This window comes from Phyllopteryx taeniolatus, chromosome 12 (assembly GCF_024500385.1).
Source record: "Phyllopteryx taeniolatus isolate TA_2022b chromosome 12, UOR_Ptae_1.2, whole genome shotgun sequence".
Lineage (NCBI taxonomy): Eukaryota > Metazoa > Chordata > Actinopteri > Syngnathiformes > Syngnathidae > Phyllopteryx > Phyllopteryx taeniolatus.
This window is the reverse complement of record NC_084513.1, coordinates 22,054,105-22,082,033: the sequence shown is the minus strand read 5'-3', so window position 1 is coordinate 22,082,033 and position 27,929 is coordinate 22,054,105. Positions and strand designations below refer to the sequence as shown.

Sequence of the window (27,929 nt, the reverse complement as noted above, 5' to 3'; positions counted from 1 at the left end):
GGACAGACCAAGTTGTTGCTTTTTAACATTTTGGGACACATTTTAAAACAATACAATACTGAGTAAATATTCAAAGTCGCCGTTAGATTTGCCATGTTATTTCAGTCTGTTTTTTAATAGATTACACAAACACAGGTCACAAAAAAAAAGGTTAGTGTGTTGTCACAAAGTCAGCCAAGATGATCATTTTCATCCATCCATCCATTTTCCGCCCCGCTTATTGTCACACGGGTCGCCTCTCCCAGCTATCTTCGGGCGAGAGGCGGGGTACGCCCTGAACCCGTCGCCAGCCAATCGCAGGGAACACAAAACAAACAACCATTCGCACTCACATCCACACCTACGGGCAATTTAGAGAACAACTTTCCTTTGAGGAGTTAACAAAAATATCCAAATCAAATCAAATCGGCAGCCACTCGGTGGGCGGAAGTGTCAACAAATGCCGTCTGTCTTTAAGGGTGGCAAATTACTTTGTTACTTTGTCGTGACTAAGATAGTGAAGTGTCTTTTTTGATGGATTGTTAGTGCAAGACTGTGAATCCTTCCCCTTCAAGATACATTGAAACAATTGAATTAACTGATCGATATGGAGTCTCATGACAACACAATCGGTCGCCAAAAGTATCGGGACGTCCCAGGAGAGATCGCTTCCTTCTCCAGCATTGCCGTGACAACCGATCAACAGCCGGCTGTTATTGACGCTCCTGATGATGACACCAGCCCCCTCCTTCCCCGGGAACCAAAGCACGATGGGAAACCTCCGCCGCATCCAGCTGAGCACGCCAAGGGGAGGGGGCGGGCCGACGAGGACGTTCGTCAACATGGCCGCACTTCCTGTCCCTCTTCCCGCCTGATGAGCCCGTGTAATCGTTCAAGCACGCAGTGTGCTGTGAGGCGTGCCTCAGGGTCGTGGTCCCAGCACTCTGTGACTGTTGCGCAATAGACGCTCATCCCCTGCGGGCGGGACACGACCGTTAGCGTGCTAGCACGTAAGCATGCGTGGCTTTGAACATTGCCGCCGGGCATCCCGACCGCACTCACCCGATGCCGCGTCCACGTTGTTGGCATGTCGGGGCGTTGGCGCGCCCTGATGACCACATCACGCATCACGTCCACGCATGGACGCTCGCCCACCAAGCCGGTGAACGCGGGTGTGTAACCGGGAACCTCTGCACCCACACAATCAAACATTCACGCAAAACACACACCGTAAAACACGTGCACATAAACAGACACGCAAATGGTCGGTGTTGCCATGACAATGTGTTGTACTCGTCATTTACCTCGGCCGACGTGGCATCGCGAGGCCATCTCCCAGAGGACGAGCGCCATGGAGTAGACATCCATCTGCTTGAACGACTCGCCGCCGTCCTCCAGGTTCACGCGGGACTCTAGCGCCTCCGGAGACATGTAGCGCGCTGTGCCCACCTCCGCACGCAAGTAAAGGTCACGTCACATTGTTTTACGTCACGCCATGTTACAACTCGTAACGTCACGTCATGTCGCGTTACATCACATTCCATCATTTTGTCACGTTACGTCACGTTACAGTCGCTAGCGTTACTTCCCGTTGCCATCACTTCTGTCTCGTTATGTCATGTCGTGTTACGTTACAACAACTCGCGCAACTTCATGTTGTTCCCATTACAACACGGGGTGATTTTGTCCCGTCCCGTCGGGTTACCTGCCCGCTGTTGGCAAAGTCGTCCACGGTGAGCTCGGCGTGGAGTTGGACGGCGAGGCCAAAGTCGCACAGAGCGACGTCTCCGTCCTCCTTCACCAGCACGTTGCCGCTCTTCACGTCGCGGTGAGCCACCGACACCTAAAACGCGAGCGCCTGCATAGCTTCACTAGCGCATGCCACGTTGGACTTTTTTAGGCAGCTTGTTGACTCACACGCATAATGTTAGAAGCTCATTAGAATCTAGAAAAGCAGCTTTCCCACCATTTAAAAACATGTTTACTCGGACAGATAACGTGTGCGTTTGTGTGCACATGACAGTATAAGTGTGTCGGCACGTTTACTCGCACAGCTAACATTTCATTGACGTTTTCCTGCATGCTAGCCAGGCACGTATGTCGCTGACTCGTTCTTAGGATTCCCAAATAGTTTCGAGGCAAGACACGTCCTGCTCCAATATTAGTGGCTCCAGGACACACGCTGCCGCACTATGATTGGCTGCTGTACCCCGGTAGAACACGCCCAACTGCTTCCAGACAGGAAACGAAGTATGTGACTTAAGTGTGGTGGCGTTAATGTTTCCCACTAACCCGAACCTAAACCGCCTTAAGCCCAAACCCTCGCCCTAAACCTAACCATAACAAACTTCTTTGCTTTTATTTCGTACAAATGTGATACATGTTTGGAATGGTCAGGAGCCAATCATGTTGCAGTGGGGTGTGTCCTGCCTAGAAACTAGGTGGGAATCCTAATAATGCATCGCTGACACATTTTCAACGTGACATGCTAAGCTAACATGCTAAATGTTACCTTGGGCGACCCTGACGGCCAGAGGGTGTCACTGTGCAGGTGCGCGAGTCCGCGCGCCAAGCCGGTCGCCATGGTTACCAGCCGCTTCCAGCTCAGCACGTTGGCCGTCAGGAAGTCTTGAAGATTTCCCAGCCTGTGATAGGCCAGCAGCAGCCAGTAGGCCCCGCCCCTCACCTGTTATTAGCATGTTCATTAGCATGTGTTGGAGCCATATAATAATAGTTCATTTTTTCCCCCATGTTTTACATCGAATTCCGAAGTTCCAACACAAGGTGGAGCATAAGCGGCAAAAAAGTGAACTCGAGGAAGCTCCGGCCGGGTGTGTGAATTGGGACAAGCAGATCCTTTTTCACCTTATTGATTGCCTAGATTTGTGGAACGTAGACTTGAGATCATATAAAGTGCTAACGTTTTGGAATTAAAGCTGAGGGGGGCAAATTAACAGGCTTGTATAACGATAAAACCATTTGGACATTTGTTTGTGCTCCAAGAAGTTGCGTTCGAAGAGTTTTCCCCATTCGGCCCTCAAACATAACATTCAATGTTGATGAGAGTGCATAATAGCAAGCCGAACATTTTTTTATTGACTTGCACGTTTTCTTTCTCACGTTTAGTGGCACAGCTGACAATTTATGTTCATGAGCATTTCGGCGAGCATGGCTTGATATTGCGTCACATCACGTTACATGTTACACATATAGAATCAAATCATGGAACAGCAGGACTGTAAAAATACACCAAGGACACGATTCGATATGTATCACGATTTCTGAACCACGGTTCGATACACGATTCTATTTTTTGGGGGGGGGGGTATAAGAAAGAAGAGATGATGGGACAAACTACATTTAGATTTTTATTTTTTATTTATAATAAGTAAAAATACTTATTATACAAGCCCAATTCCAATGAAGTTGGGACGTTGTGTTAAATAAAAACAGAATGCAATGATTTGCAAATCATGTTCAACCTATATTTAATTGAATACACTACAAAGACAAGATATTTCATGTTCAAACTGATGAGCTTTATTGTTTTTAGCAAATAATCATGAACTTAGAATTTGATGGCTGCAACACGTTCCAAAAAAGATGGGACAGGTTCATGTTTACCACTGTGTTTACATCACCTTTTCTTTTGACAACATTCAATAAACGTTTGGGGACTGAGGACACCAATTGTTGAAGCTTTGGAGGTGCAATTCTTTCCCATTCTTGCTCGATGTACAGCTTCAGTTGTTCAACAGTCCGGGGTCTGTTGTCGTATTTTACGCTTCATAATGCGCCACCCATTTTCAATGGGAGACGGGTCTGGACTGCAGGCAGGCCAGTCTAGTACCCGCACTCTTTTACTACGAAGCCACGCTGTTGTAACACGTGCAGAATGTGGTTTGGCATTGTCTTGCTGAAATAAGCAGGGGCATCCATGAAAAAGACGTTGCTTGGATGGCAGCATATGTTTCTCCAAAACCCGTATGTACCTTTCAGCATGAATGGTGCCTTCACAGATGTGTAAGTTACCCATGCCATTGGCACTAACACAGCCCCATACCATCACAGATGTTGGCTTTTGAACCTGGCGTCCATAACAGTCCGGATGGTTCTTTTCCTCTTTGGCCCGGAGGACACGACGTCCACAATTTCCAAAAACAATTTGAAATGTGGACTCAACAGAACACTTTTCCACTTTGCATCAGTCGGGCCCAGAGAACCCGGCGGCGTTTCTGGGTGTTGTTGATAAATGGCTTTTGCTTTGCATAGTAGAGTTTCAAGTTGCACTTACGGATGTAGCGGCGAACTGTATTTACTGACATTGGTTTTCTGAAGTGTTCCTGAGCCCATGCGGTGATATCCTTTACACATCGATGCAGGGCTTGACGGTCACGGGCATTCAGTGTCGGTTTTGGGCCTTGCCGCTTCCATGCAGTGATTTCTCCAGATTCTCTGAACCTTTTGATGATATTATGGACCGTAGATGATGAAATCCCTCAATTCGTTGCAATTGTACGTTGAGGAACATTGTCCTTAAACTGTTGGACTATTTTCTCACGCACGTGTTGACAAAGAGGCGAACCTCGTCCCCTCTTCTTTGCTTGTGAATGAGTGAGCAATTGGGGGAAGCTCCTTTTCTACCCAATCACGGCACCCGCCTGTTCCCAATGAGCCCGTTCACCTGTGGGATGTTCCAAACACGTGTTTGATGAGCGTTCCTCAACTTTCTCAGTCGTTTTTTTGCCACCTGTCGCAGCTTTTTTGGAACGTGTTGCATCCATCAAATTCCAAGTTCATGATTATTTGCTCAAAACAATCAAGTTGATCAGTTTGAACATGAAATATCTTGTCTTTGTAGTGTATTCAATGAAATATAGGTTGAACATGATTTGCAAATCATTGTATTGTGTTTTTATTGATGTTTAACACAACGTCCCAACTTCATTGGAATTGGGCTTGTACATTATTGTTAAAAAAAAGGTCTGAGGTAACAGACAGACTTCCCAAACCAGAAAGTAAATAGGAAATATGTCAAAACAAAAACTCTAACAAAATAACCGCTGTTTAAAAAATACTTTGAGCCTAACTACACTGTCACTGATATTAAGTTGAGGAATCAAATTGCTGTCTGTGCCATAAACTGGTAAACTACTTTGTGTGTTCTAAACAAGAAATGAAATGAAAATTTAAAAAAAACAAACAAAAAAAAAAAAAACTGTCTCACGCTGGCCAGGAGTCGCCACACTGCATGCCCGCCGGCGCTCTCTGGTTAAGCGTGAGCGCGAAGCATCTCACATCCAGCCATATATCAAACAGTAGCATTAGCAATGCCTTTAGCATTGTCCGTGGTCACGAACGAACGGGGAACGAGGCCGTTTGACGCACCCTGATTTTCCACTGCCGCAGACGCTCGCTGGCGGTATTTCCGCTCGGCTCTTGTACACAGCGCCGCGGAACGTCCTTTCCATTGGATGCGATTGCATTTGACTTTAGCCGTATTTCTTTCGCAGGTTCTCGTTGCAGAGTTTGTTGAACTCGTGTTACAAGCGTAGCTCGCCAGTAGCCACAGGTTTGTTCACCCCGATTACCGGAAAAAGTAGTCCCAGGACATGCAGTTGCAGGAGGCTTGATCAAGAAATAGATCTTCAACCTAGGCCCAGGTTTATTAGCTACATTAATTTAACAAATGATAAATAATAATCATTATTGAATTCCCGGTATGCTGAGCGGCATTGTAAATATTTGGAAGAATGCTGTGTTCTTGTTAGTTAGGGGTTATTCATCCCCTAGTAGTGTTAATAGACTATATGCGTGTTCATTACCCCTCTTTTTGCCGCCGTTGTTTGTGAACTTTTTATGATCAGCGGCATCGCGACCGATGACTTGGCTGATTGTGTGGCACTTGCGCGACTCAGTGGCCAGCGGCTGTAAGGACGGGTTGAAATAAAGCCGGACGTCAAGTGGCGACAGACATCTTGGCTGAATGCGGCGTGGAAAGGCTCACTGTTGAAAGGCCATGTCGCGATCCTGCCATATTTTTTATTGAAGAAACGCGATTTTCAATCGCAATGGAGAATTGTTCCAGCCCTATGTAACGCGGAGATGGACGGAGAGTGAGAATGAGATGTCCTGGTATTTGTTCCTGTTGGCATTTTGATCCCTGACTGAATTGAATGTGAAGCGCCGTCACCCAAAACCGTTGGCTTGTACCCTGTAAGGTGAGTCCATTGTATGCATTAGTGATCTTGGTCTTGTTTTTGTACAGCACAAAAACCTGACATTTGCTAATAATCGTATTGTTGACAGTGTTGATTGGGTTAGCAGAAATAAAGACAGTTACAAATGTACGAGTTGTTTCTTAATTGTATAAATAATTTTGGCAATGGGTGCTCGTGCCCCCAAAATGTCCGTGCGCGTGCCTGATTAGGGGTATAATGTAATGATAGATATATGATATTTGATCTATGAAATATGAGCGATATACTTTATACAGTGGACCACCCGCAAATTCATCTCTTCTTTTTCAGTTTTTTCCCCATTTCTTTCTTTCTTTCTTTTTTTGTTTTGTTTTTTCTTTTTCAGGTTGGAATCAACTCTGAAAACGCTTCTTGGTGGTTGATCACCGGTTACTCAAGAATTTTCTGGATAAAAAAAAAAAGTTTTTTCAATCCAATAATCCATCCATCCATTTTCTGTCGCGCTTCTCCTCACGCGGGTCGCGGGAGCGCTGGAGCCCATCCCAGCTGTCATCGGGCAGGAGGCGGGGTACACCCTCAACTGGTTGCCGGCCAATCGCAGGGCACATACAAACAAACAACCATTGGCACTCACATTCACACCCACGGGCAATTTAGAGTCTTCAATGAACCTAGGAAAGCGGAGTGCCCGGAGAAAAGCCACGCAGGCACGGGGAGAACGTGCAAACTCCACACAGGCGGGGCCGGGGATTGAACCCCGGTCTTCAGAACTGTGAGGCAGACGCCCTAACCGGCCGCCAGTACAAGAATAATGGGTGTCAATTATCCTGGATTTTTGCTATTCGCGGTTTGTGTAACATGCAGTATGTAATGTAACAATAACGCAATGTACTAACACGTGGCATGCGTCGAGTTGAAATCTCGCATGTCCAAATTTGGTCAATTTCATATTTTTTCCCAAATGGATACTTTTGGTCAGTCCCCACACGGGTGTGTTATTTTTGCCTGACAAACGTAAAGTGTTGAAAATGCTTCGCTGTCTTTGAGGATGACGCAATGCTCAACAAACCTGACCTTTATTTGCTCTGTGATGCTATTGGAGATACGAGGAATTTGCCCGACGGCAGAATTATGGAACGTAAGGTGTCACCTGCGCGCCCAAGAATGGGACGATGTTGCGGTGCCGCATCCCGGCGTCACCCAAGATGGCGCCTTCGTGCCTCCAAGAGGCTACCTCGGCGCGGAGAAAAACCTTCACCGCGACCACCGAGCCGCCGCCCGCTTGATGCGGACTCTCACCCAGCAGCCGGGCCCTCCACACCTGCGCAAAGCGACCGCCGCCTACCGCCGCTTCCAGGTGGACGGCCGGCAACTGGTCCGCCTGCCCTGGCCCGGGCGTGCCAGATGGGGCCGCCGCCCGGAAAAGCTCTGGAGTGTTTTTTCCCGTCCCGTCCGGGTGGGCCGGCGGGCTCGGGGGGCACAAGGGTCGGAGGCGGGCGCTTTTGTGGCTGCGGCGCTTGGAAGCCCAGTAAAGGGTGGCGACTATGGCGACCGCCAGGACGGGCAGGACCAGGCTGACCAGCACCGCCGGGATCACTTCTTTGTCCCACGCAGAAGGCAAACCTGCACAACAACAACATTACCACATCTGTGATATCAGGAGAACGGGATGTCGGCATCGGGTCTACTTCCTGCGTGTTAGGTGAAGCTCCGTAAGAGAGGATTTCGATTGGCGCTGCCGTCAATTCACCTTGCGAATCTACGCTCCCGACCCAACAAAATGGACGAGCTTCATCTTCTCACCAAGACCAGTAAAGACAACTGTACCACGCTAAATAACGCATACCGTGCCATACCTCGCGCAGCCCTGGGCTCGTCTGATCACTGCTTAATTCACTTCATACCAACGCACCGGCAAAAACTTCAATGCGTGAAGCCTACGGTGAAAACAGTGAAAGAGTGGACCAACGAAGCAAAGATGGAACTTCAATGCGGTCTCGACTGCACAGACTGGAGTGTCTTTGCAAATTCAGCTGGCAGCCTGGATGAATATACGGACACTGTCACATCCTCTATCAGTTTCTGTGAAGAGGTGTGTGTTCCAACAAAGTCATTTCGCACGTTCAATAACAAGACGGGTTCTCTGCCAAACTTAAGCAACTTCGCCAGGCTAAAGAGGACGCATATCGAAGTGGGGATAGGGCCCTGTAATCGCGCTCGAAACCAGCTGACGAAAGAATTGAACATCGCAAAGAGAAACTATGCCGTAAAGTTAGAAACAGTTTACCGCTAACGACTCTAAATCAGTCTGGAATGCTGTAAAATCGCGAACCACTTACAAGCTACCATCCCTCCAAGCTGAGACCAATAAAGGACGAGCAGACGACTTGAACACATTCTATTGCAGATTTGAAAAGCACCCTTTCAAACCCACCCAGCCGCACCACCTCTGACACTCCCTCCTGCGTTGACCATCCACAAACAGAATGTGAGACATATCTTCAAACAATAAAAGATCAACAAAGCGGTGGGCCTAGACCTTGTGTCCCCATCCTGCCTCAAAGTCTGCGCTGACCAGCTCGCTCCAGTTTTCACACAGATCTTCAATAGATCTCTGGAACAGTGCGAGGCAACATCCTGTTTCAAATGCTCCACCGTCATTCGAGTCCCCAAGAAACCTGCAAACTCGGGTCTGAATGACGACAGGCCTGTCGCCCTGACATCTGTGGTCGTGAAGTCCTTTGAAGGCCTCGTGCTGGACCACCTCGAGTGCGTCACAGGTCGCCTGCTGGACCCCCTGCAGTTTGCCTCCCGAGCAAACAGGTCTGCGGATGACGCAGTCAACACGGGACTGCAGTTCATCCTAGAACACTCGACGGCGTGGGGACCTACATGAGGATCCTGTTCGTGGACTTCAGCTCTGCGTTCAACACCGTCATCCCCGAACTCCTCTCCTCCAAGCTTCTCCAGCTCAGCGTCTCGCCTGCAATCTGCCAGTGGATTTACAACTTCCTGATGGGCAGGACACAGCAGGTGAGGCTGGGGGACACCACCAGCACCGGGGCACCCCAAGGATGCGTCCTCTCTCCACTGCTATTCTCTCTCTACACGAACAACTGCACCTCAACGCACCTGGCTTTCAAACTCCTGAAGTTTGCAGATGACACCACGGTCATCGGCCTCATCAAAGACGGTGACGAGTCTGCGTATCGACAGGAAGTGGAGCGGCCGGAGCTGCGGTGCGGCCGACACAACCTGGAGCTGAACACGCTCAAGACTGTAGAGATGATCGTGGACTTCAGGAGGCATCCCTCACCACAGCTGCCCCTCACACTGTCCAACTGCCTTGTGTCAACCGTCGAGACCTTCAAGTTCCTGGGAATTACAGTCTCTCAGGACCTGAAGTGGGAGATAAACACCAACTCCAGCCTAAAAAAGGCCCAGCAGAGGATGTACTTCCTGCGGCTTCTGAGGAAGCCTGGCCTGCCACAGGAGCTGTTGAGGCAGTTCTACACAGCAGTCATCGAATCGGTCCTGTGTTCTTCCATCACAGTCTGATTTGGTGCTGCTACAAAAAAGGACCAACTCCGACTGCAACGGACAATCAAAACTGCTGAAAAAATTGTCGGTTCCCCCCTACCAGTCCCCAAGGTAGGTTCCCCCCTACCTTGGGGACTTGGACGCTGCCAGAACAAGACTAAGACAAGCGCATGCAAAATCCTCTTGGACCCTCCACATCCTGGTCACCACCTCTTCCAGCTCCTTCCCTCTGGTAGGCGCTATCGAACAATGCCAAGTAAAACTAGCAGACATTCCAACCGCTTCTTCCCTCTTGCCATTAACGTCTTAAACAGTTAATTTACAACTCCACTGTAACATGCTGCCAATTTTGTCTTGAGATTGTAGTCCCATCTCTGTCGGGCCGATTATACATGACTCGTGCACTCGCTGTAGTCGTCTCGCCAGCCCGCACTATTTGCATATCTCTTGTTGACCAATACTGGCCACTCGTGCTCGAGAAGTATCTGCACCAATTGCACAATTGAAAGGTTGTTGACAGCTGTTCCAGATTATATCGCTTTAGTAGTCACTTTAAACTGCATACATTTCTTGAAGTCTCTGCGCCATTTGCACAATGGTCCCTGCACCAGACTATTGTTTTATTAGTCATTTCAAACTGCTCTAAATTGCTAGAGGACATCGAATTGCACAATTCAAAAAATAGTACCGGCATTACCACATTACTGGTAACCTTTTATTGTTTTTATGTTTCAAAATTATTCTCTGTCAATTCACTGTTGTCATAATAGAGCAGCTCCAACTCCCGGAGACAAGATGAAGATTCTGATCTTGCCGTCTTGTTCATGAGTGACGGAAGAATGGAATGGGAAATCGACAGGCGGATTGGTGCGGCGTCTGCAGGCACGCAGACTCTGTATTGGTCTGTCGTGGTGAAAAAGGAGCTGAGCCGAGAGCCGACGCGCTCGATTTACCGATTTACCGATTGAGCTACGTTCCAACCCTCACCTATACTTATGAGCGAAAGAACAAGATCTCGGATGCAAGTGGCCGAAATGAGTTTCCTCCGCAGGGTGTCCGGGCTCTCCCTTAGAGAACGGGTGAGAAGCTCGGTCACCCGGAAGGGTCTCAGAGTCGGCCGCTGCTCCTCCGCATTGAGAGGACCCAAATGAGGTGGCTCGGGATGCCTCCTAGACGCCTCCCCGGTGAGGTGTTCCGGGCACGTCCCACCGGGAGGAGACCCCGGGGATGACCCAGGACACTCTGGAAAGACTACATCTCCCGGCCGGCCTGGGAATATCTCGGGGTCTCCCCGGAAGCGCTGGACGAAGTGGCTGGGGAGTGGGAAGTCTGGGCCTCCCTGCTTAAGCTGCTGCCCTCGCTCGGATGAGTGGTAGAAGATGGATGGATGGATGGATGGTTGGTTACTAGCACGATCAACGTTATAGGTTGATGAACAATTCTAATCGCAATGAGCTCAGTGAACATTATATGTTGCTGAGCATTTTCACAAGCAGCTAGCTCACCGTTAGCAGCGCGTCGGAAGATGAGCTTGTCGTTGCACTCGTGTTCGCCACTGCAACCGCACACGTGCAAGATCACGCCCAGTTGGGCAGTCTGCGACGTCTGTGCCGCTCTGGTCATGTGACACTCGTGGGACGTGGAGTTGAGCAGAAGCTTCGTCTCCTCCACGCCGTCCAACGGCAGTGCGGGATTGTGGCACCTGGTTCGCACGGACACGCTTGCGTTAGACTCCGTCCTACATAAAAGGAACAGGACCTCATTAGTTTGTTTGTGTGTGTGTGCATGCGTGTCTTCAGCTCACCTGTTAGCATGCTAACAGGTGAGCCAGCGATGACGCGGTCGTGCTTGTGTCAGGGGAGAGCAGGAAGACGCTTAGGCTTCACCGCCGCTCAAGTAATTTAGCATGTTAGCACGCTAGCTCACCACACGGCCACGCAGATCTCGTGTAGGGAGGAGCAGAAGGAGGACAAGGAGCAGTTGGAGGAGCAGACGCGGTCCCGGCATATCGGACGGCTCGCTTCACACCACATGCACACGTTGAAGTTAAGATGGCCGCTGAACGACACCGCCGACGCTAACCGCAACAAAACAATCATCAATCAGACTTTATTCGTACTGTGCTTTTCATCCATCAAATGCAACCGACAGCACCGACATAACTTAAAACACACACACACACACACACACACACACTTACCGATTCAGTACAATCCCATAATGACATAAGAGCCTAAGGCTGGCGACGGAGCATCCAGGTGAGGAAACCCCATCTCAGGGAGCCATCTGCACCAGGACACGTCCTGCCAAATTCTGGATTCATTATCAATTTGAGAAACTCTTCTGGGAAGACCACAAAGCAGGAATTACAGTCATCCATCCGATTGGAAATGAAAGCGTGCTTTAGTCGAAGACTGGATATACCGATATCGGCTATATTCTTCAAGCGACAAAGACCTATTTTATCCTTGTTAATGTGTGAGATAAAGGTCTAAGAGAGTCTAAAATAAGGCCCAGGTTTTGCACTTGCGGTGAGTGTTTGAGAGATAGTGCTCGTAACTTTAGTTGAAAATGTCTCTCTCTGGGCCTCAGGACTGATGGCTAAAACTTCAGTTAAGCTGGAGGAAGTTCTCTGGCCAACCGGGATTCGATGTCTGGAATGCAGCTTTCAGAAAAAATCATCACCCAACGTACACGTACCGCAATCTGCAAAGCTCAGATCGGCGAACATCCAATGGCCGTCTCGGCTCGACTGTCGTGTTGTTCGTCTTCTCGGGCTTGGGGAGCGTTTTCACTTGTGTGCAATTTCCGAGTCCCCCAATCCTTCTTTTGCGTGAAGAGATTTTGATAGAAACGAATCCAAACAAAGGATGACCTTACACTGAATGCGTTTTCTGTCATGAGCGCTTTCTCCTCCTCAACAAGCTCGTCCCATCTTGGCGTCATCTCCTTTTGGCCTCCGTGTGTCAAAGCGGTTTGGGAGGGTTTCGTATATTCGGCAGGTTCGCCGCACCTCAGGACTGCCGATAGTGCCTCTGAATACGACGGCTTTGTTTTCCTCCTTCGGCCGGTCGCCCCCCAAACACGTTTGCTCGTTGACTGCTTTTCGCTGGCGAGGCGCAGGCAGCTGAAACTTTGAAACTCTGCTATGATCGGTCAAATATTTCCACTATTGGGTCCATTTTTCTCCCTGCAGACACCATCGCTGACGTTTTTGCGCTCCTTTGTGACGGTGCCCCTGAACACAACCCCTCCTTCTCCTCTGCTCAACTATGAATCATTTTTGCTGTTTCTTATTGTGGGATATTGTTTTGTTCCGTGTTTGTCCGCTATATATCCGGGGTAGCACCTGCTCCATTTGCACACTGATTGAGGAGTATCTGTAACATTTGCACAACCATTGTCCCAGATGATCGCAGTACTCGTCACTTTAAACCGCATCCACTCCTTGAAGTCTCAGTGCCCTTTGCACAATGGTCATTGCACCGGACTATTGCGATATTAGCCATTCGAACTGAGGACTCTGCATCTTTTTGCACAATTGTTGTTTGTTGTTGTTTTTTGTCAATGTCTTTATGTCTCCAAAGTGTTCTGTAAATTGACTGTCTGTTGTACTCGAGCGGCTCCAACTACCGGAGACCAATTCCTTGTGTGTTTTGGACATGCTTGGCAAATAAAGATGATTCTGATTCTGATTCTATAACTTGACTCTCGACTTTCTGTGTCAGCTTTCGCTGTCCGTTTCGACTTTTTCTCGGCTGCCTTTTATCTGGCTTGAAAGGCAGGTATCCACTTTTTCAAGATTTCAATCCGTCTCTCAATTGGCCATTAGTGAAGCCACGTACGATTCTGTCACGTAGCAGGGAGGGAGTCACGCGACGGTCCAAATTCCTAATCCTCAGCCTTGTTTTTCCAAATCCGCTCCATCCGACTCGTTGGCGAGGATGTGGCGAATATGGGTACGTTCTTGTCTGGGTCGCGCGAGGCTCACAATTCGGAACAGTGCTGAGCTTCTTTTTACACACGACCACTTGTATGCTATGCGCACACAGACTCACATACACGCACACACTGGTGTGTCTTTTGTCTCCGTCAGTGGGGCGGAGGGTGACTGGCACTGAAGAAACACAAACGCACAATGTGTGTGTGTGTGTGTACGTGCCAAACAAGCGTGAACAATTCATTTGAGATCTAAAGAGCATAGCTAGAAATATTGACAGAGAGTGTTTTACATACTGTACATATCACATTATGTAATATCTATTTCGAAAAACATTGTCTCGATTTAGTATAGACCGAGTGTACAAACTCCAATTCCCATGAAGCTGGGACCTTGTGTAAAATGGAAAGGAAAAAAGAACAATGACTTGCAAATCCTTTTCAATCGATATTTAACGGAATACACTACAAAGACAAGATATTTAACGTTCAAACCGATCGTTATTTGTGTGTGTGTGTGTAAATCTCATTTGGATTTTGACGGTAAATGGATTGCGCTTATCTCGCACTTTATCTACATTATCACAGTGCCCAAAACGCTTTACAAATCCTCACATTCACACACCGATGGGCGAGGCGCTGCCAGGCCCACCGGAAGCAAATTAGGGTTCAGTTTCTTGCCCAAGGACACTTCGGCACGCGGACGGTCGGAGCCGGGATTCGAACCGGCTACCCTTCGGTCACTGGACGACCCGCTCTCCCGACTGAGCCGTAGCCGCCCAGTGAGGAGGTCGACAAGTTCCAAAAACTGAGAGAGGGGCAAGAAAAATCGAACACCAGTTTGGAACATTCCACAGGTGAGTGTCACCATCGGGTATAAAAGGAGCATCCCCGAAAGGCTCGGTCGCTCACAAGCAAGGATGGGGCGAGGGGTTCACCACTTTGTCAACAAATAGCCCAACAGTTTAAGAACGACATTTCTCAACGTACAATCACAAGGAAGTTGAGCGCTCCATATCGTCATCAGAAGATTCAGAGAATCTGGAGAAATCTCTGCACTTAAGCGGCAAGGCCGAAAACCATCATTGAATGCCCGTGACCTTCGATCACTCAGGCGGCCACTGCATCAAAATCGACATCATTGCGTGAAGGATATTGCCAGCACGTGGGCTCAGGAACACTTCAGAAAACAATTGTCAGCTAACAAACACCGTTTGTGGCGAAATCTACAAATGAAAGTGAAAACTCTACCATCCAAAGCGCGCAAATATATATATCTATCTCTATCTATCAACAACAGCCAGAAACGCCGCCGGCCGGCTTCTCTGGGCCTGAGCTCATCTGAGTTGGGCTGACGCAAAGTGGAAAAGTGTGCTGCGCTCTGACCAGTCCACATTTCCAATTGCTTTTGGAAATCATGGATGTGGTGTCCTCTGGCCCAAAGAGGAAAATCACCATCGGATTGTTTTCAGTGTAAAGTTCAAAAGCCAGCATCTGTGATGGTATCGGGCTCTGTTAGTACCTGTGGCATGAGTAACTTGGACATATGACACGCTGGAGAAAGTAGAGGTGATCGTGGACTTGAAGAAACATCCTTCGCCACAGCTGCCCCGTACACTGTCCAGCTGCCCTATGTCAACCATCGAGACCTTCACGTTTCTGGGAATTACAGTTTCTCAGGTCCTGAAGTGAGAGACCAACATCAATTCCATCCTCAAAAAGGCCCAGCAGAGGAGGAACTTCCTGCGGCTTCTGAAGAAACCCAGGAGCAGTTGGGGCACTTCTCCACAGCAGTCATCCAATCTGTTCTGTGTCTGGTTTGGTGCCGCCACAAAGAAGGACAAAATCAGACTGCAACGGACAGTCAAAGCTGCTGAAAAGATTAGCGATACCCACCTACCCACTCTTGAGCACTGCCAGGACTAAACCAAGGGTACGCAAAATCCTCTTGGACCCTCCACATCCTGGTCACTACCTCTTCCAGCAGCTTCCCTTAGGTAGGCGCTATCGACCATGCATCCATCCTCACTAGGGATCTTGGAGGAAACCGGAGTACCCGGAGAAAACCCAGGCAGGTACGGGGAAAACATGCAAACACCACACAGGTTAGGCCGGATTTGAACCCGGGTCCTTAGAATTGTGAGGCAGATGTGCTAACCGGTCTTCCATCATGCCTGCTTTCGAACAATGCAAACGAAAACCAGCAGAGATTCCGAGAGCTTCTTCCCTCTTACCATTAACTCCTTGAACAGCTAACTAACACTTTCCTTGCAACATGCCGCCAATTTTGCACATTTCTGTCGGGACACTCACTATTTTATTTGCATTCTGTTGTTGCTTACTGCTGGCCACTCGCGTTTGAGAACTCTCTGCACCATTTGCACAATCATCACTGCACCAGATCATTGCACCATTGGGCACTTTAAATTTCTCTAAATTGCTTGTGGACTCTGCATAATTTGCAAAATTGCCATTAATACTAGCATCACCACACTAGTGGAACACTTTCATTGCTCAATGACTCTCCCCACGTTTTTTTATGTCCTAAATGTCTATTTCGTTGTAGTGGCTGTTTGCCGTTTTACTAGAGTGTCTTGACAATGTCTTCTAGCATACTTGGTCAATCAAGCTGATTCTGATGCCAAGAAATCTTATTCTGATGTGAAGGCACCATAATGCTGAAAGGTAAATCCAAGTTTTGGAGCACCACATGCTGCAATCCGAGCACCATCTTTTCAGGGACGTCTTATTTCAGCAAGAGAATGCCAAACCGCATTCTGCGCGGGTTACAACTGCGTGGCTCGGGAGTAAAAGAGTGCGGGTAATAAAGCAGTCCAGACCCGTCTTCCTTTGAAAACGTGGGCGGAGGTTAGCACAGCGGAGACACCGCCCGGACTGTTGAGCAACTTCAGTTGTACATCAAGCAAAAATGGCAAAGAATTGACCCAATTGTTAAGCTCATCGCCTGCCACCGTGGGGACCTAGGTTCGAGACCCCGACTGGACCATCCACCAACATCTCCCGGACTCACGGCTGTGGTGTCCTTGAGCAAGACACCGATAGCGCAAAACTGCTCCCGCTTAAGTTGCCCCCTGCTCTCGTGTGTGTGTTCACTGTGATGGGTAAAGTGGAGAGAACAAATTTTGTGTGCATGTTCATGACAATAATGATGATGAAGATTCTTCTCAAAGGTTCAACAATTAATGTGTTGTTCAAAGTTAACACGGAGGTAAACATGCCGCTGGCCCAGCTTTAACGTCGTCTGGCAGCCATCACACTCAAAATGAGAGAATATTTGACAAAAAACAATGTTCATCAGACTGAAAGCTAACTATCGTCTTTGTACTGTTTTCTGAAGAATATAGGCTGAAAAGGATTTGCAAATAATTGTATTCTGTTTTTATGTACGTTTTACACAACGTTCCAACTGAATTAGAATTGGGCATTTCTATTTTTACAACAGATATGGCAGGCTATCGTATAGATCTATATCTATATTGTATGGCTATAGATGGCTTACGTCTAGTGTACGAATAGAATATGGATATAGTATTGATATACAGGATAGATTACGTTTCTCTACGATATGGCATATAAATCTCGTATGTATATAGTAACACTAGATAAGGTAGCAACAATAGCTGGACAGATATATCATCTTGATGTCGTATCGCGATAACATATATAACGCTAGTACAGATCTAGTAGCCAGATGGAACTTACAGCTGAAGAATGAAAGTCAACTTAACGCGTGAAGGAAGTAGCCCTCCTCCAATTACATTCCCCCCACAACACGCAAAGTCGAGTCAAGTCAAAGAACTCACAAGTGGTGATGGTGATGACGATGGCGATGATGAGTTTGTCGCTCCACATGCTGAAGCTCGACAGCATGGAGATAGATGTACATTTAACAGAGCTGTGCGCGCGCTCGCGTGCATCCAGATGTTTCCCATCCAGATGTGAGCAAGCCCCGCCCACCAGCCACTCTGGTCCGCCCTCCTGTGACATCATCAGCGCCACCCTACTGCCGACCAAATTTCACAAGTGACCTCATTTAGTTGATGCTACTCTTGATTTGTATTTTTTGACCTTATGACCATTTTTGACAATATTGAACTATTGCATTTTTAATTAACCTGATTTTATTTCAAAATGTGTTGACTTCATATTGGTCTTTTTCATGGACATAAGAGCTTAAGATTCTTGACAAATATTTTTTAGAATCATTTTAATGATTATTTTAAATTACTATCGTTTAAACATTACACGACTATTTTTTATCTATACATTACTATTTTTGGATTTACTGTACTTTGTTACTATGAATTCAAAACTGGTTTTCTTTATTACATTTTTTATTGTCATTTGTTAACTATTGAATTTTTTCCCCTTAACTTAAAGTAAGACACGAATAAGATTTTTGACCAATGAGGACGCGTGACAACAAAACGTTGACTACAGAATTTATTTTTCAAGTCACATGACAACAAAAAAGATTTCAGCATTTAAGAAAAAAAATGTATCCAGACAATCTGAGCTAGCGAAGCACTTTTGTGATCGAGTTAGCGTAGCCGCAATGCTCAGCCGCGTTTGGCACGTTTTCTCACTACGACATTCAGTGCACCAAACGCATTTGCTAGCGCAGGAAAAAGACCAATACTAACAGGAAGTAGTAGTATGTTGCTGCTGTGAGTCAACATCTGTGAGTCAAGGAAAGCCATTAGTCTCGTGAGCTAGCTTGCTCGTTAGGCTGGACCAGTGTATGTCTGCGAGCGAGCAAGATCTTTTTTTTTTTTTTTATTTAAAAAAACAAAACAAAAAAAAGTTAAAACCGCAAAAGAGACGTTAGCAAAGAGATGTTAGCTAGCATGTTGAGGAACCGCTTGCTGTACTTTTTGGCTTCAACAGCTAGCTTAGCATCGGTTTAGCAGAGAAACCGGCTGGATTGTTCTTGCTCTCTTCTGTTAAAGTTTGTGCGGATGCCATCAAAGTGCAAAGAGTCCGTGCTCGCGCTCATGTGTGTGTGCCTTTGTGCTGCGCTAAGCTAAGGCTTGCTGCTCTAGGTGTCGGCGTTTCCGTTCTCCTCGGGCTGCAGCTGCTCCTTCTCCAGACAATCTTCCTGTGGGGGGCGCACTCGCTTAAAGAAACCCAGCTGCAAGGACACATTACACACTGCTTAGTATCACGTCATGTACACACACACACACACACAATATATATACATATATATATATATATATATATATATATATATACACGTATATATGTATGGACTAAAACGTTAGTCCCGGTTCCAATCGGTTCTCGATTCTCGATGCCCAACCCTAATTACAATATAAGACAAAGATAATGTCATTTAAACTAACAACACATTGTCAAACTTTATACAATTATTATTATTTTTTTTTTTTACATATTTATACATTACAACGTAAGACAAAGATAATGACATTCAAACAAAACAAATCTGAAAATGTAGGCCCATTGTTTTTGTTGATTTTTGCTAATTATATATATATATTTTTACATATTAACACATTACAACATAAGACATTCAAACTAACAAAAATAAGCACAAATCAGTAAAAATTTTCCCCAAAAATATCGTCCGTTTTTGTCCGATTTTTCTCTGTTGTAAAGTTGAACAAATAAAGGAAAAACTATTATTAAAAAAAGTCCAATGCTCTGCCTGTATATCTATTAGTGGTGGGACTTAAACGCGTTAATCACAATGAATTAATTCCCCCAAAATTAGTGGCTGAAAAATATTGATGCATTTTGATGGCAGTTTGCTTTACAAACCAACGCAGAACCTTTGTCTGTCCTGGTACACCGATTACACCGAGCACACGGAGTTTGACTATCGGAACTTCTTCTTTTACCAGAAAAAGAAAGATGTGCACTTCTGTTGAACTGTTGTTGTTTTGAACCATTTCAAGGCAATACAGTTCTGAAAAATGTCCTAAAATGGCACTTGAAACAAAAAATCCTGAAATTGAACTTTCAGTTTAGGTCTACTGACTTTTGACCAGGGAATATTTGAGTTTATTTGTTTTTGTACTGAAATACAATTAAATGCAATTTTTCCAACGTTAACAGCATTCATGTCTGTCTATTTGATTTTGTCGTGCACTCAACGACACAAATATTCTTCTATGATTAAAATGTGATAAATTGAGATTCATTTTTTAATCGAGTCCCATCACTAATATTTATTGCTGTTAAGCGTTAAGTAATCTTATTCATTATGCATTTTTTAAATTAACTGGCCAACTAATCCGTAATCAAAATTGTATTGTGCCAAATTACAGAATTGGTCCAAAAAAAAAAAAAAAATATATATATTTTTTAAAATGAACAAATCCATATCGTTCGGGCTCCAATGCAAATACACAGTAGCGTGTGTGTAAAGAGGGCGTGGAGTTGCTGACCTTGTACATGATGAAGATGAGCAGCGCGAGTAGCAGCAAACCGGCCAGCACGGCCAGCGCCACCACCCAGCCCGGCACCGGCTGAGGGGCGTCCGCCACCCATAGCACCGACACGCTGACCTGCGGCCGGGCACCAAAAACCTCATCCGATACGATCCGCAATTTCACACTAAAAAGACGTCGAGGATACGCGTGCGCGCCAGTCTTACGGTGGTGCTGTTGGACGGCAGCGTGGCCGGAATGTTCTTGTACGGCATCTGGATGACGTTGAACGAGGCGCTCGACTCGATCACGTACGACCGGTTCTCATTCTCAGCCTGAAAATGCACAAACACACACACACGAACACAAATCACTGCTACACGATCCTTGAGAGAGAGAGAGAGAGCGCGCGTGTGCGTGTGTGTGTGTGCCCGCGTACTCTTAGGAAGTTGTTAACGTGCAGTCTGGAGTAGATAAAGACTATGGCGTTCTTCTTCCTCTCCAGACGGCCAACCTGACAGCGCAGCTTAACGCACGGCGCCCTGCTGCAGTCCTACACGTCACGCACACAAGCAAGCGACCGCCAATACATCCAATTTGTCCACGGAGCCATCATTCAACGACACGTGCGCGTGTGCTTTTACCAGCGTGACGAGGTCTTGGTCTCGAGCCTCCAGGTCTCTTTTGCGGACACGCTTGCGCTTGTGCTCTCGTCCTTCCGTCTGTCGATCTCCGCTGACGTTTTTCAACACAGAGGACGACGACGCCAGAGGACTCTCAAACTAATGACAGCAAACCAGCGTTAGCAACCGGCGAAGCCAACACACACGAGGATTATTGGAATTTTAGAACATTATCTGATAAAAAAAAAAAAAAAAAAACAGGCATTTAACAGTTTTGGTCGGAGTGTGTGCCGATAATCTCAACAGACAACACCACACGCGGAAAGATTCTGTTCCACCACTGATCTAGAACCCAGTCTTCCAAGACAGAAATCTCACGTGATCAAACATGAGCTAACTAAAACGAAAAAGAAGAAACACTTCCGGATACGTCGCGCCCATGTTTCCGAAGGGACCGCAGGTGGGAATATTGTACAACGGTGATGTCGTCAATAAAAAGACTCGCTCGTGAAAAGACTTCTTGCCGTCTGGTGAAACCACAAAATGCAACATCAGGTAGAACATGTTTGTTTGTTCTCCGCCAGCGTTCTTGTTCGTTAGTCAGGTGCCTTTGTGATTGGCTACGTTACGTTCCATGTCACAATTCACTGCGTCACGACTCGGTAGTCGTCATCTTTCGATGCGCGTGAAGATTTTTTCTTCTTTTTTTTTTTTAGTTCAATCGGGTTCGGTAGCGGTGCTCGCTGTCCGCCAGCCTTAACCACCATAATCCTAACCTTAACTCATCCTATACTGCCTTAACCCCAACCCTAACCACAATAAACCTTTTTAAAATTATATTTGGGACGGACATCTCGTTACATCCGCGTAGCGTACGCTTCCGCAATGCAGGAGCCGATCATATTGAAGCGGGGCGGGTCTTGCCGAGAAAGGGCGTGGGATTTCGAAGAATGTCTGTGAAACGGGACGTTCCCTTTCCGGGTTCTCCCAATTGGAATTTGTTTCATCTTTTGTAAAAGCGTTTCTGCTTTTGTTAAATGTGTTTTCTGAAATGTAAAAATGTTTCACAACTCATTATTTTGTTTTGCACTTCCAGGCCACCGTAGACAGCTAAAGATTTCATGTTTATCTTCAACTAAAAAGTTTGAATTTGGGAAAATTTCAATGATTCTTGAGGATAAACAAATAAGTGAATCGTCTCAACACTTACTTTAATTGATAAGAGCAATCAACATTCACTTTAGCATTTGAACGGCTTTTAAACGCACAACTTGTTGTCACCCTCCACTTTTCTCTGTACTCGGCTGACACCGACAGCAGTGCTACTGCCAGTGTTGGGAAAGTTAATTTTCTACACGAAGTCGTTCAAAGTTCAGGTCAACGTTGAACTATTACTTTTCACGATTATTATTCAGTTAATAGTTCCTAGTTCACCATTCCAAGGACGAATGAATTCATAGTTCTCAATATGTTGCAGACAGGCTATTAGACTCAACATACTGGCATTTCATTTCCCCAGTGTTGCCACCTATTCAGTCCGCAGTAGTAGCGAGCCGCAGCTTTCACCCTACAGTCGAAAAAAAAACATGTTGCTTCAATGGTCTTTTTGAAAATAAGGAATTCAAACAAAAACAGGACTTTTGTCCTTAATGTGCAAACAAAACAACGCAACATGGTATGACAGGAACGATGGTGAAAGGACATTGATACATTTGCATTCCTCGCAGCTTTTTGTTTTATTATTATACTACAAAACAAATTCCATGAGTACAGAGTTTTAACTAAAGCATTCTGATACAAAAAATACATTTCCTCGTAATCAATTTTTATAATTATGTACTGTATTAGCGCGGCACGGTGGACGACTGGTTAGCACATCTGCCTCACAGTTCTGAGGACCCGGGCGAGTCAAGACACATCTCATGACGGGGAAGAGCAGAGAGCTGTCTCATGACCATCGTAAACTAATCGTCGCAAAACATAACGACGGCATTGGTTGCAGGCGCAAAGCCAAGCTTCTGAACGTTCCAGTGAGCATGTTGGGGCCATAATACGTTAGTGGAAAGCCAATCATACCATCGTAAATTTGCTTCCATCAGGTTCTCCTCGCAAGGTTTCTGATGGCGTGCAAAGAATAATCACAAGAGTTGTCCAAGAGAATCAGAATCAGAATCAGAATCAGAATCGTCTTTATTTGCCAAGCATGTCCAGAACACACAAGGAATTTGTCTCCGGTAGTTGGAGCCGCTCGAGTACAACAGACAGTCAATTTACAGAACACTTTGGAGACAAAAAACCAAAAACAATTGTGCAAAAAGATGCAGAGTCCTCTCGCACTTAGAGCAGTTCGAATGACTAATATCGCAATAGTCTGGTGCAATGACCTTGGAGCGCCCCGGTGCTGGTGGTGCGTGTAGATGTTTCCCCCAGCCTCACCTGCTGTGTCTTGCCCGTCAGGAAGCTGTACATCCATTGTCAGATGCCAGGCGAGACGCTGAGCTGGAGAAGCTTGGAGGAGAGGGGTTCAGGGATGATGGTGTTGAACACAGAGCTGAAGTCCACGAACAGGAACCTTGCGTAGGTCCCTGCGCCGTGGAAGTGTTCAAGGATGAAGTGCAGTCCCGTGTTGACTGAATGATCCGAAGACCTGTTTGCTCGCTAGGGAAACTGCAGGGGGTCCAGCAGGGGACCCGTGACGCTCTTGTGGTGGTCCATCACAAGGTGTTCAAAGGACTTCGCGACCACAGATGTCAGGGCGACAGGCCTGTCGTCATTCACACCCGAGATTGCAGGTTTCTTGGGGACTGGGATGACTGTGGAGCATTTGAAACAGGATGGTAGTTCGCACAGTTCCAGAGATCTCTTGAAGATCTGTGTGACGACTGGCGCGAGCTGGTCCGCGCAGACTTTGAGGCAGAATGGGGACACAAACGGTCTAGGCCTGCCGCTTTGTTAATCTTTTGTTGTTTCAAGATGCGTCTCGCATCCTATTCGTGGATGGTCAACGCAGAAGTCAGAGGTGCGATGGTGGTCGGTGGTGCGGCTGGGTGAGTGTGAAAGTGTCCTTTTCAAATCTGCAGTAGAAGGTATTCAAGTCCTCGGCTCGTCTTTTATTCTTCTCAGCTTTGGGGGTTGGTCGCTTGTAATTGCTTCGTGATTGTAATGCATGCCAGACTGATTTAGAGTCAGTTTTTCTAACTTTACGGCATAGTTTCTCTTTGCAATGTTCAATTCTTTAGTCAGCTGGTTTCTGACGTGACTAAACGGGGCCCTATCCCCACTTCGATATGTGTGTATTCCTCTTTAGCCTGGCGAAGTTGCTTAAGTTTGGCAGTGAACCACGGGTTGTTGTTCTTGAATGTGCGAAACGACTGTTGGAACACACACACACCTCTTCACAGAAACTGATAGAGCATGTGACAGTGTCCGTATATTCATTCAGGCTGCCAGCTGAATTTGCAAAGACACTCCAGTCTGTGCAGTCGAGACCGCATTGAAGTTCCATCTTTGCTTCGTTGGTCCACTTTTTCACTGTTTTCATCATAGGCTTCACGCATTTAAGTTCTTGTATGTATGTTGGTATGAAGTGAAATAAGCAGTGATCAGACGAGCCCAGAGCTGTGCGAGGTATGACACGGTATGAGTTATTTAGCGTACTATAGTCGTGGTCTAACATTTTATTTTCCCTGGTAGGAAAGTCAACGTGTATTTAGGGAGTTCGTGGGTGAGTTCAGCTTTGTTAAAGTCCCCAAGAATAATGAGGGGTGAGTCTGTGTGCTTTTTTTTCAATTTCTTTTTTAAAGTGTTAGCAGTGCGGGATTCGTGTTAGCTTGAGGCGGAATGTAAACACCGGCGAGAATGAAAGCTGTGAACTCACGAGGCGAGTAGAATGACTTGCAGTTCAAAAACAGCGACTCGAAATGCGGGCTGCAGTGTGTGCTGAGCTCCGTGGCGTCAGTACACCATTTTTCGTTGATATAGAAGCATATCCCGCCGCCTTTTGTCTTCCCCGATAACACCATGACGCGGCCTGCCCAGTGAAGATCGAAGCCCGGTAGCATTACGGCGCCATTGGGGACAGCCTCACAAAGCAAAGTCTCTGTAAAGCACAGGGTGGCGGAACGTCCGAAATCTTTACTGGTCTTTGTCGGAAAATGAAGCTCGTCCATTTTGTTGGGTAGGGAGCGTAGATTCGCGAGGTGGCTCGACGGAAACGCCAATCTGTATCCTCTCTTGCGGAGCTTAACTTGGAGGCCGGCGCGCTTCCCCCTACGTCTCCATGCGCCATAGACCGCAGCCGCCCCCACGGTGAGTAACTCGGGGAAAAAACTGAGTGGATTTGCGCAAGTTGGTGAAAGAAAGTCCAGGGTAGACTCTCTGATGTTTAGCAAGTCTTGTGTAAGTGAGTCACGTAATGTCTCCAAAGACGAACGAAAAACACAAAAACAGACAAAACTAGAGAGCACGTAACCGCGGTATCCACACGGATAAGCGCCATCTTGCCTGTCTTGCCACGGAACCTTCAAGATTTGAAGACTGCTTGTGTGGAGGAATGGGAAAGTTTTTCCCCCATTTTGCCCTATACCCATATATAATGCGCACTATTGACTTTTGACTATTTTTTGGGGAAAGAAATGCGCATTATACATGAGAAATTACGGTATATTAAATATTCAATCGTGACTTCTACTCTCATCGCGTGCACCACATTGCCCCTCAGAGGCTAAGACGTGCACAGCAGGAGCAGCAAATAAAACAATATCCTATTTATACCTCCTGTTGCTGATTATTCTCTGAGTAATATCACTTCATTAAGCCTTTTCTAACATTCCGAACAAAAAAATAAGTATGTATGATTATTGCTCATAACGGATTGAACCAATATCATATCGGCTAGAACTCAAGGCTGCAAGATCTATCGGTCAGAAGTGAAAAAGTTGGACCGGGAAATCCCTACTGAAAACACGTCACATCGTATCCTTTTTGACAGTGAGGTATCGTGGTACTTGTTTTTGTACCGGTACTCCACGCAAACCTAATGTATCATATTTCACCAATATCCCCTACATGTTATGCCATCTATGATACTCTTCAGATGCTTGAGGTTTTTGCTAAGTTATCGTTTCAGTACCGAGCTACAGCGGACCCTCGCATACTTGATGTTCGGAATTCATGGATTCGCTTATTCACACACTTTTTTAGGGGGAAGTAATCCCCGTTTTCATGGAAACGTCCCGCGTATTCGCTGTCTTTTCAGGAAATAAAATTCAGTCACAATTTTGGTATTGTGACAACACTAGACTGTGTATCTCTTACGGTGACATTGAGGGTGTTGAGTTTGACGTCCGTGGAGCAGTTGACGGGCCCCTCCGTGTCGAAGTGCGTAATGTAGAGCAGCGACGCGTTGTTGTATCCGTACGGCCACTCCACCTCCATGGACGCTTGACTCAGCGTGCTGGGACCACTGTTCAGCAGCTACGCACACAACCAACCGACCGACCAATCAAGCACGTGTGTGTGTGTGTGTAAGTGTGTGTGTGTGTGTGTGTGTGTGTGTATACCTCGTAGACATGCACTATTTGTGGTCCGATGTCGTCTCCGGTGAGCGGAGGAAATTTGGATTGCCAGTTGGCGATGGGAAGCAACACCTGACCGGGAGACGACGTGCTACACACACACACACACACACACGTGTGAAGGTATACTGTACACACCCGGTTGAAATGCCCGGTTTTTATGACATACAAGAATAAAAATAGAAAAAGGAGCCCAAGAGAAATAATTTAAAAGCCTTTCGATCCCCCTGTTGCTGGGGGAGCTTTCTGTGGACCACGGCTCGCGCTGTAGGCCAACTCGAACAGCTGAACCTTTACTTGGAGGCACTTGAAATGGTGGCAGGTGTGTGCTGACGCCAATTTAACAAGTCTGAATGCCATTAGTTTGTTTTGGACACAACCACTGATAAGAGGGTGTGCACACTTGTGCACCCACATTATTTCAGTTTATTTTTACTTACCGTCCCAAAAAGACCTAAGTTCAATTGAGTTATAGGTCACGTTAATGGTGGAAAATATGTTAAAATGATTCACTTGGTGTCAGTTTTTAATATCACAAACACTTTTATATCCACTGAATGTGTGTTCGCTCCCCTCATATGGACACTGTGTGTGCGTGTGCGTGTGCGTTACCCTCGTATGGAGACTTGTGCTACAACAGTAAGTTTGGTGACGCTGGACACTCTCGTGCTGGTGTTGTTGAACTGGTTGGAGCTGAAAAGATGTGGGGGGAAAAAAAACATCAATGAACAAAACATTTGGTAAAGTGAGCATTAATAACGACCGTCATTCTCATTGCTTTTTTCAAGGTGTGGCGATCTGACCTGACCATCTGCAGGTCAAAGCGGACCTCTGTGTCATCCTCCGACAGCTGATGGACGCTGAAGCGCAGCTCTGCTAGCACCTGGCAATTTTTGGGGGGATGGGGGGTCAACTTTATGCTAGTAAAATTATTACTTTTCCCAGAAATATGTCAGAAGATTACAATTATTTTTCTTAGAAATTTTATTTCATAAAATGACTTCAGTGTAAAAAGATTAAATCTAGAAACCAAATACAACTGCTTTTACCTATGTAGCGTTTTCAAATTTTCCCTGAAAATTGCTAAATTATTAATATTATCAACTTCACTAATAAAAACTATCTCTGAAGATTTGGGATTTTTTTCCCCTGCTGGTTTCTGTGGGGTTTTTTGGGCTTCAGGCGACCTATTTAAAAGCTCTGAGTCAGTGTGACTTGCGTGCATTCCTGGAAAAAGATGTGAAGCGGCGCTCGCCGCTCACCTTGGTTCCGCCCTTCATGGGGTTCCCCAGATCGCACACCACCATCTTGGTTTGGTTCTCCTTTTTGTAGGCGCACGACAGCCGGCTCAGCGTCTGGCGAGCACATGTATACAGCGGCTGAAATAAGTATAACACATTTTTCTCACTAAATTCCAAAGGTGCTATTGACCTGAAAATTTCACCAGATGTTGGGAACAACCCAAGTTATCCACATATACAAAAAAAGTAGAACAAATATGTATATATGTATATACATATATATACATACATATATATATATACATACATATATATATATATATATACACATGCATATATACACATACATACACATGCATATATATATATATATATATACACATGCATATATACATACATATATACACATGCATATATA

General features: G+C 46.3%; 2 protein-coding genes across 6 annotated transcripts in view; both read right to left on the bottom strand.

Annotated features, from left to right (window-relative positions):
- Window positions 1–82: 82 nt before the first annotated feature.
- LOC133486353 (TGF-beta receptor type-2-like) lies at window positions 83–17,960 on the bottom strand. 4 transcript variants are annotated; one of them, XM_061791349.1, is made up of 10 exons: window positions 17,483–17,609; window positions 11,920–12,062; window positions 11,646–11,796; window positions 11,225–11,457; window positions 7,330–7,802; window positions 2,492–2,665; window positions 1,685–1,822; window positions 1,284–1,428; window positions 1,042–1,169; window positions 83–954 (listed from the first exon to the last, which is right to left on the bottom strand). In XM_061791349.1, exons 3-10 carry the CDS (start codon window positions 11,750–11,752, stop codon window positions 817–819), a joined length of 1,536 nt encoding a protein of 511 aa, XP_061647333.1. In that variant the 5' UTR covers window positions 11,753–11,796; window positions 11,920–12,062; window positions 17,483–17,609; the 3' UTR covers window positions 83–816. The 4 variants fall into 4 exon arrangements, with proteins under 4 accessions (XP_061647333.1, XP_061647330.1, XP_061647331.1 ...); XM_061791346.1 differs by lacking the exon at window positions 11,920–12,062 and having other exon boundaries at window positions 17,483–17,960; XM_061791347.1 differs by lacking the exon at window positions 11,920–12,062 and having other exon boundaries at window positions 11,225–11,421; window positions 17,483–17,960.
- Window positions 17,961–18,109: 149 nt separating this feature from the next.
- The window catches only part of itgav (integrin, alpha V), a 27,872-nt gene continuing 18,052 nt past the window's right edge, over window positions 18,110–27,929 (bottom strand). The window contains exons 22-31 of one of the 2 annotated variants that reach the window (XM_061791343.1): window positions 27,533–27,649; window positions 27,074–27,153; window positions 26,883–26,963; window positions 26,256–26,361; window positions 26,011–26,169; window positions 20,716–20,853; window positions 20,511–20,624; window positions 20,299–20,406; window positions 20,090–20,209; window positions 18,110–18,810 (exon numbers count right to left, since the gene is read on the bottom strand). In XM_061791343.1, coding sequence (XP_061647327.1) covers window positions 18,718–18,810; window positions 20,090–20,209; window positions 20,299–20,406; window positions 20,511–20,624; window positions 20,716–20,853; window positions 26,011–26,169; window positions 26,256–26,361; window positions 26,883–26,963; window positions 27,074–27,153; window positions 27,533–27,649 — 1,116 coding nt within the window. In that variant the 3' untranslated portion in view covers window positions 18,110–18,717. The remainder of the gene's footprint in view (window positions 18,811–20,089; window positions 20,210–20,298; window positions 20,407–20,510; window positions 20,625–20,715; window positions 20,854–26,010; window positions 26,170–26,255; window positions 26,362–26,882; window positions 26,964–27,073; window positions 27,154–27,532; window positions 27,650–27,929) is intronic. The other variant, XM_061791344.1, reaches the window with a different exon arrangement.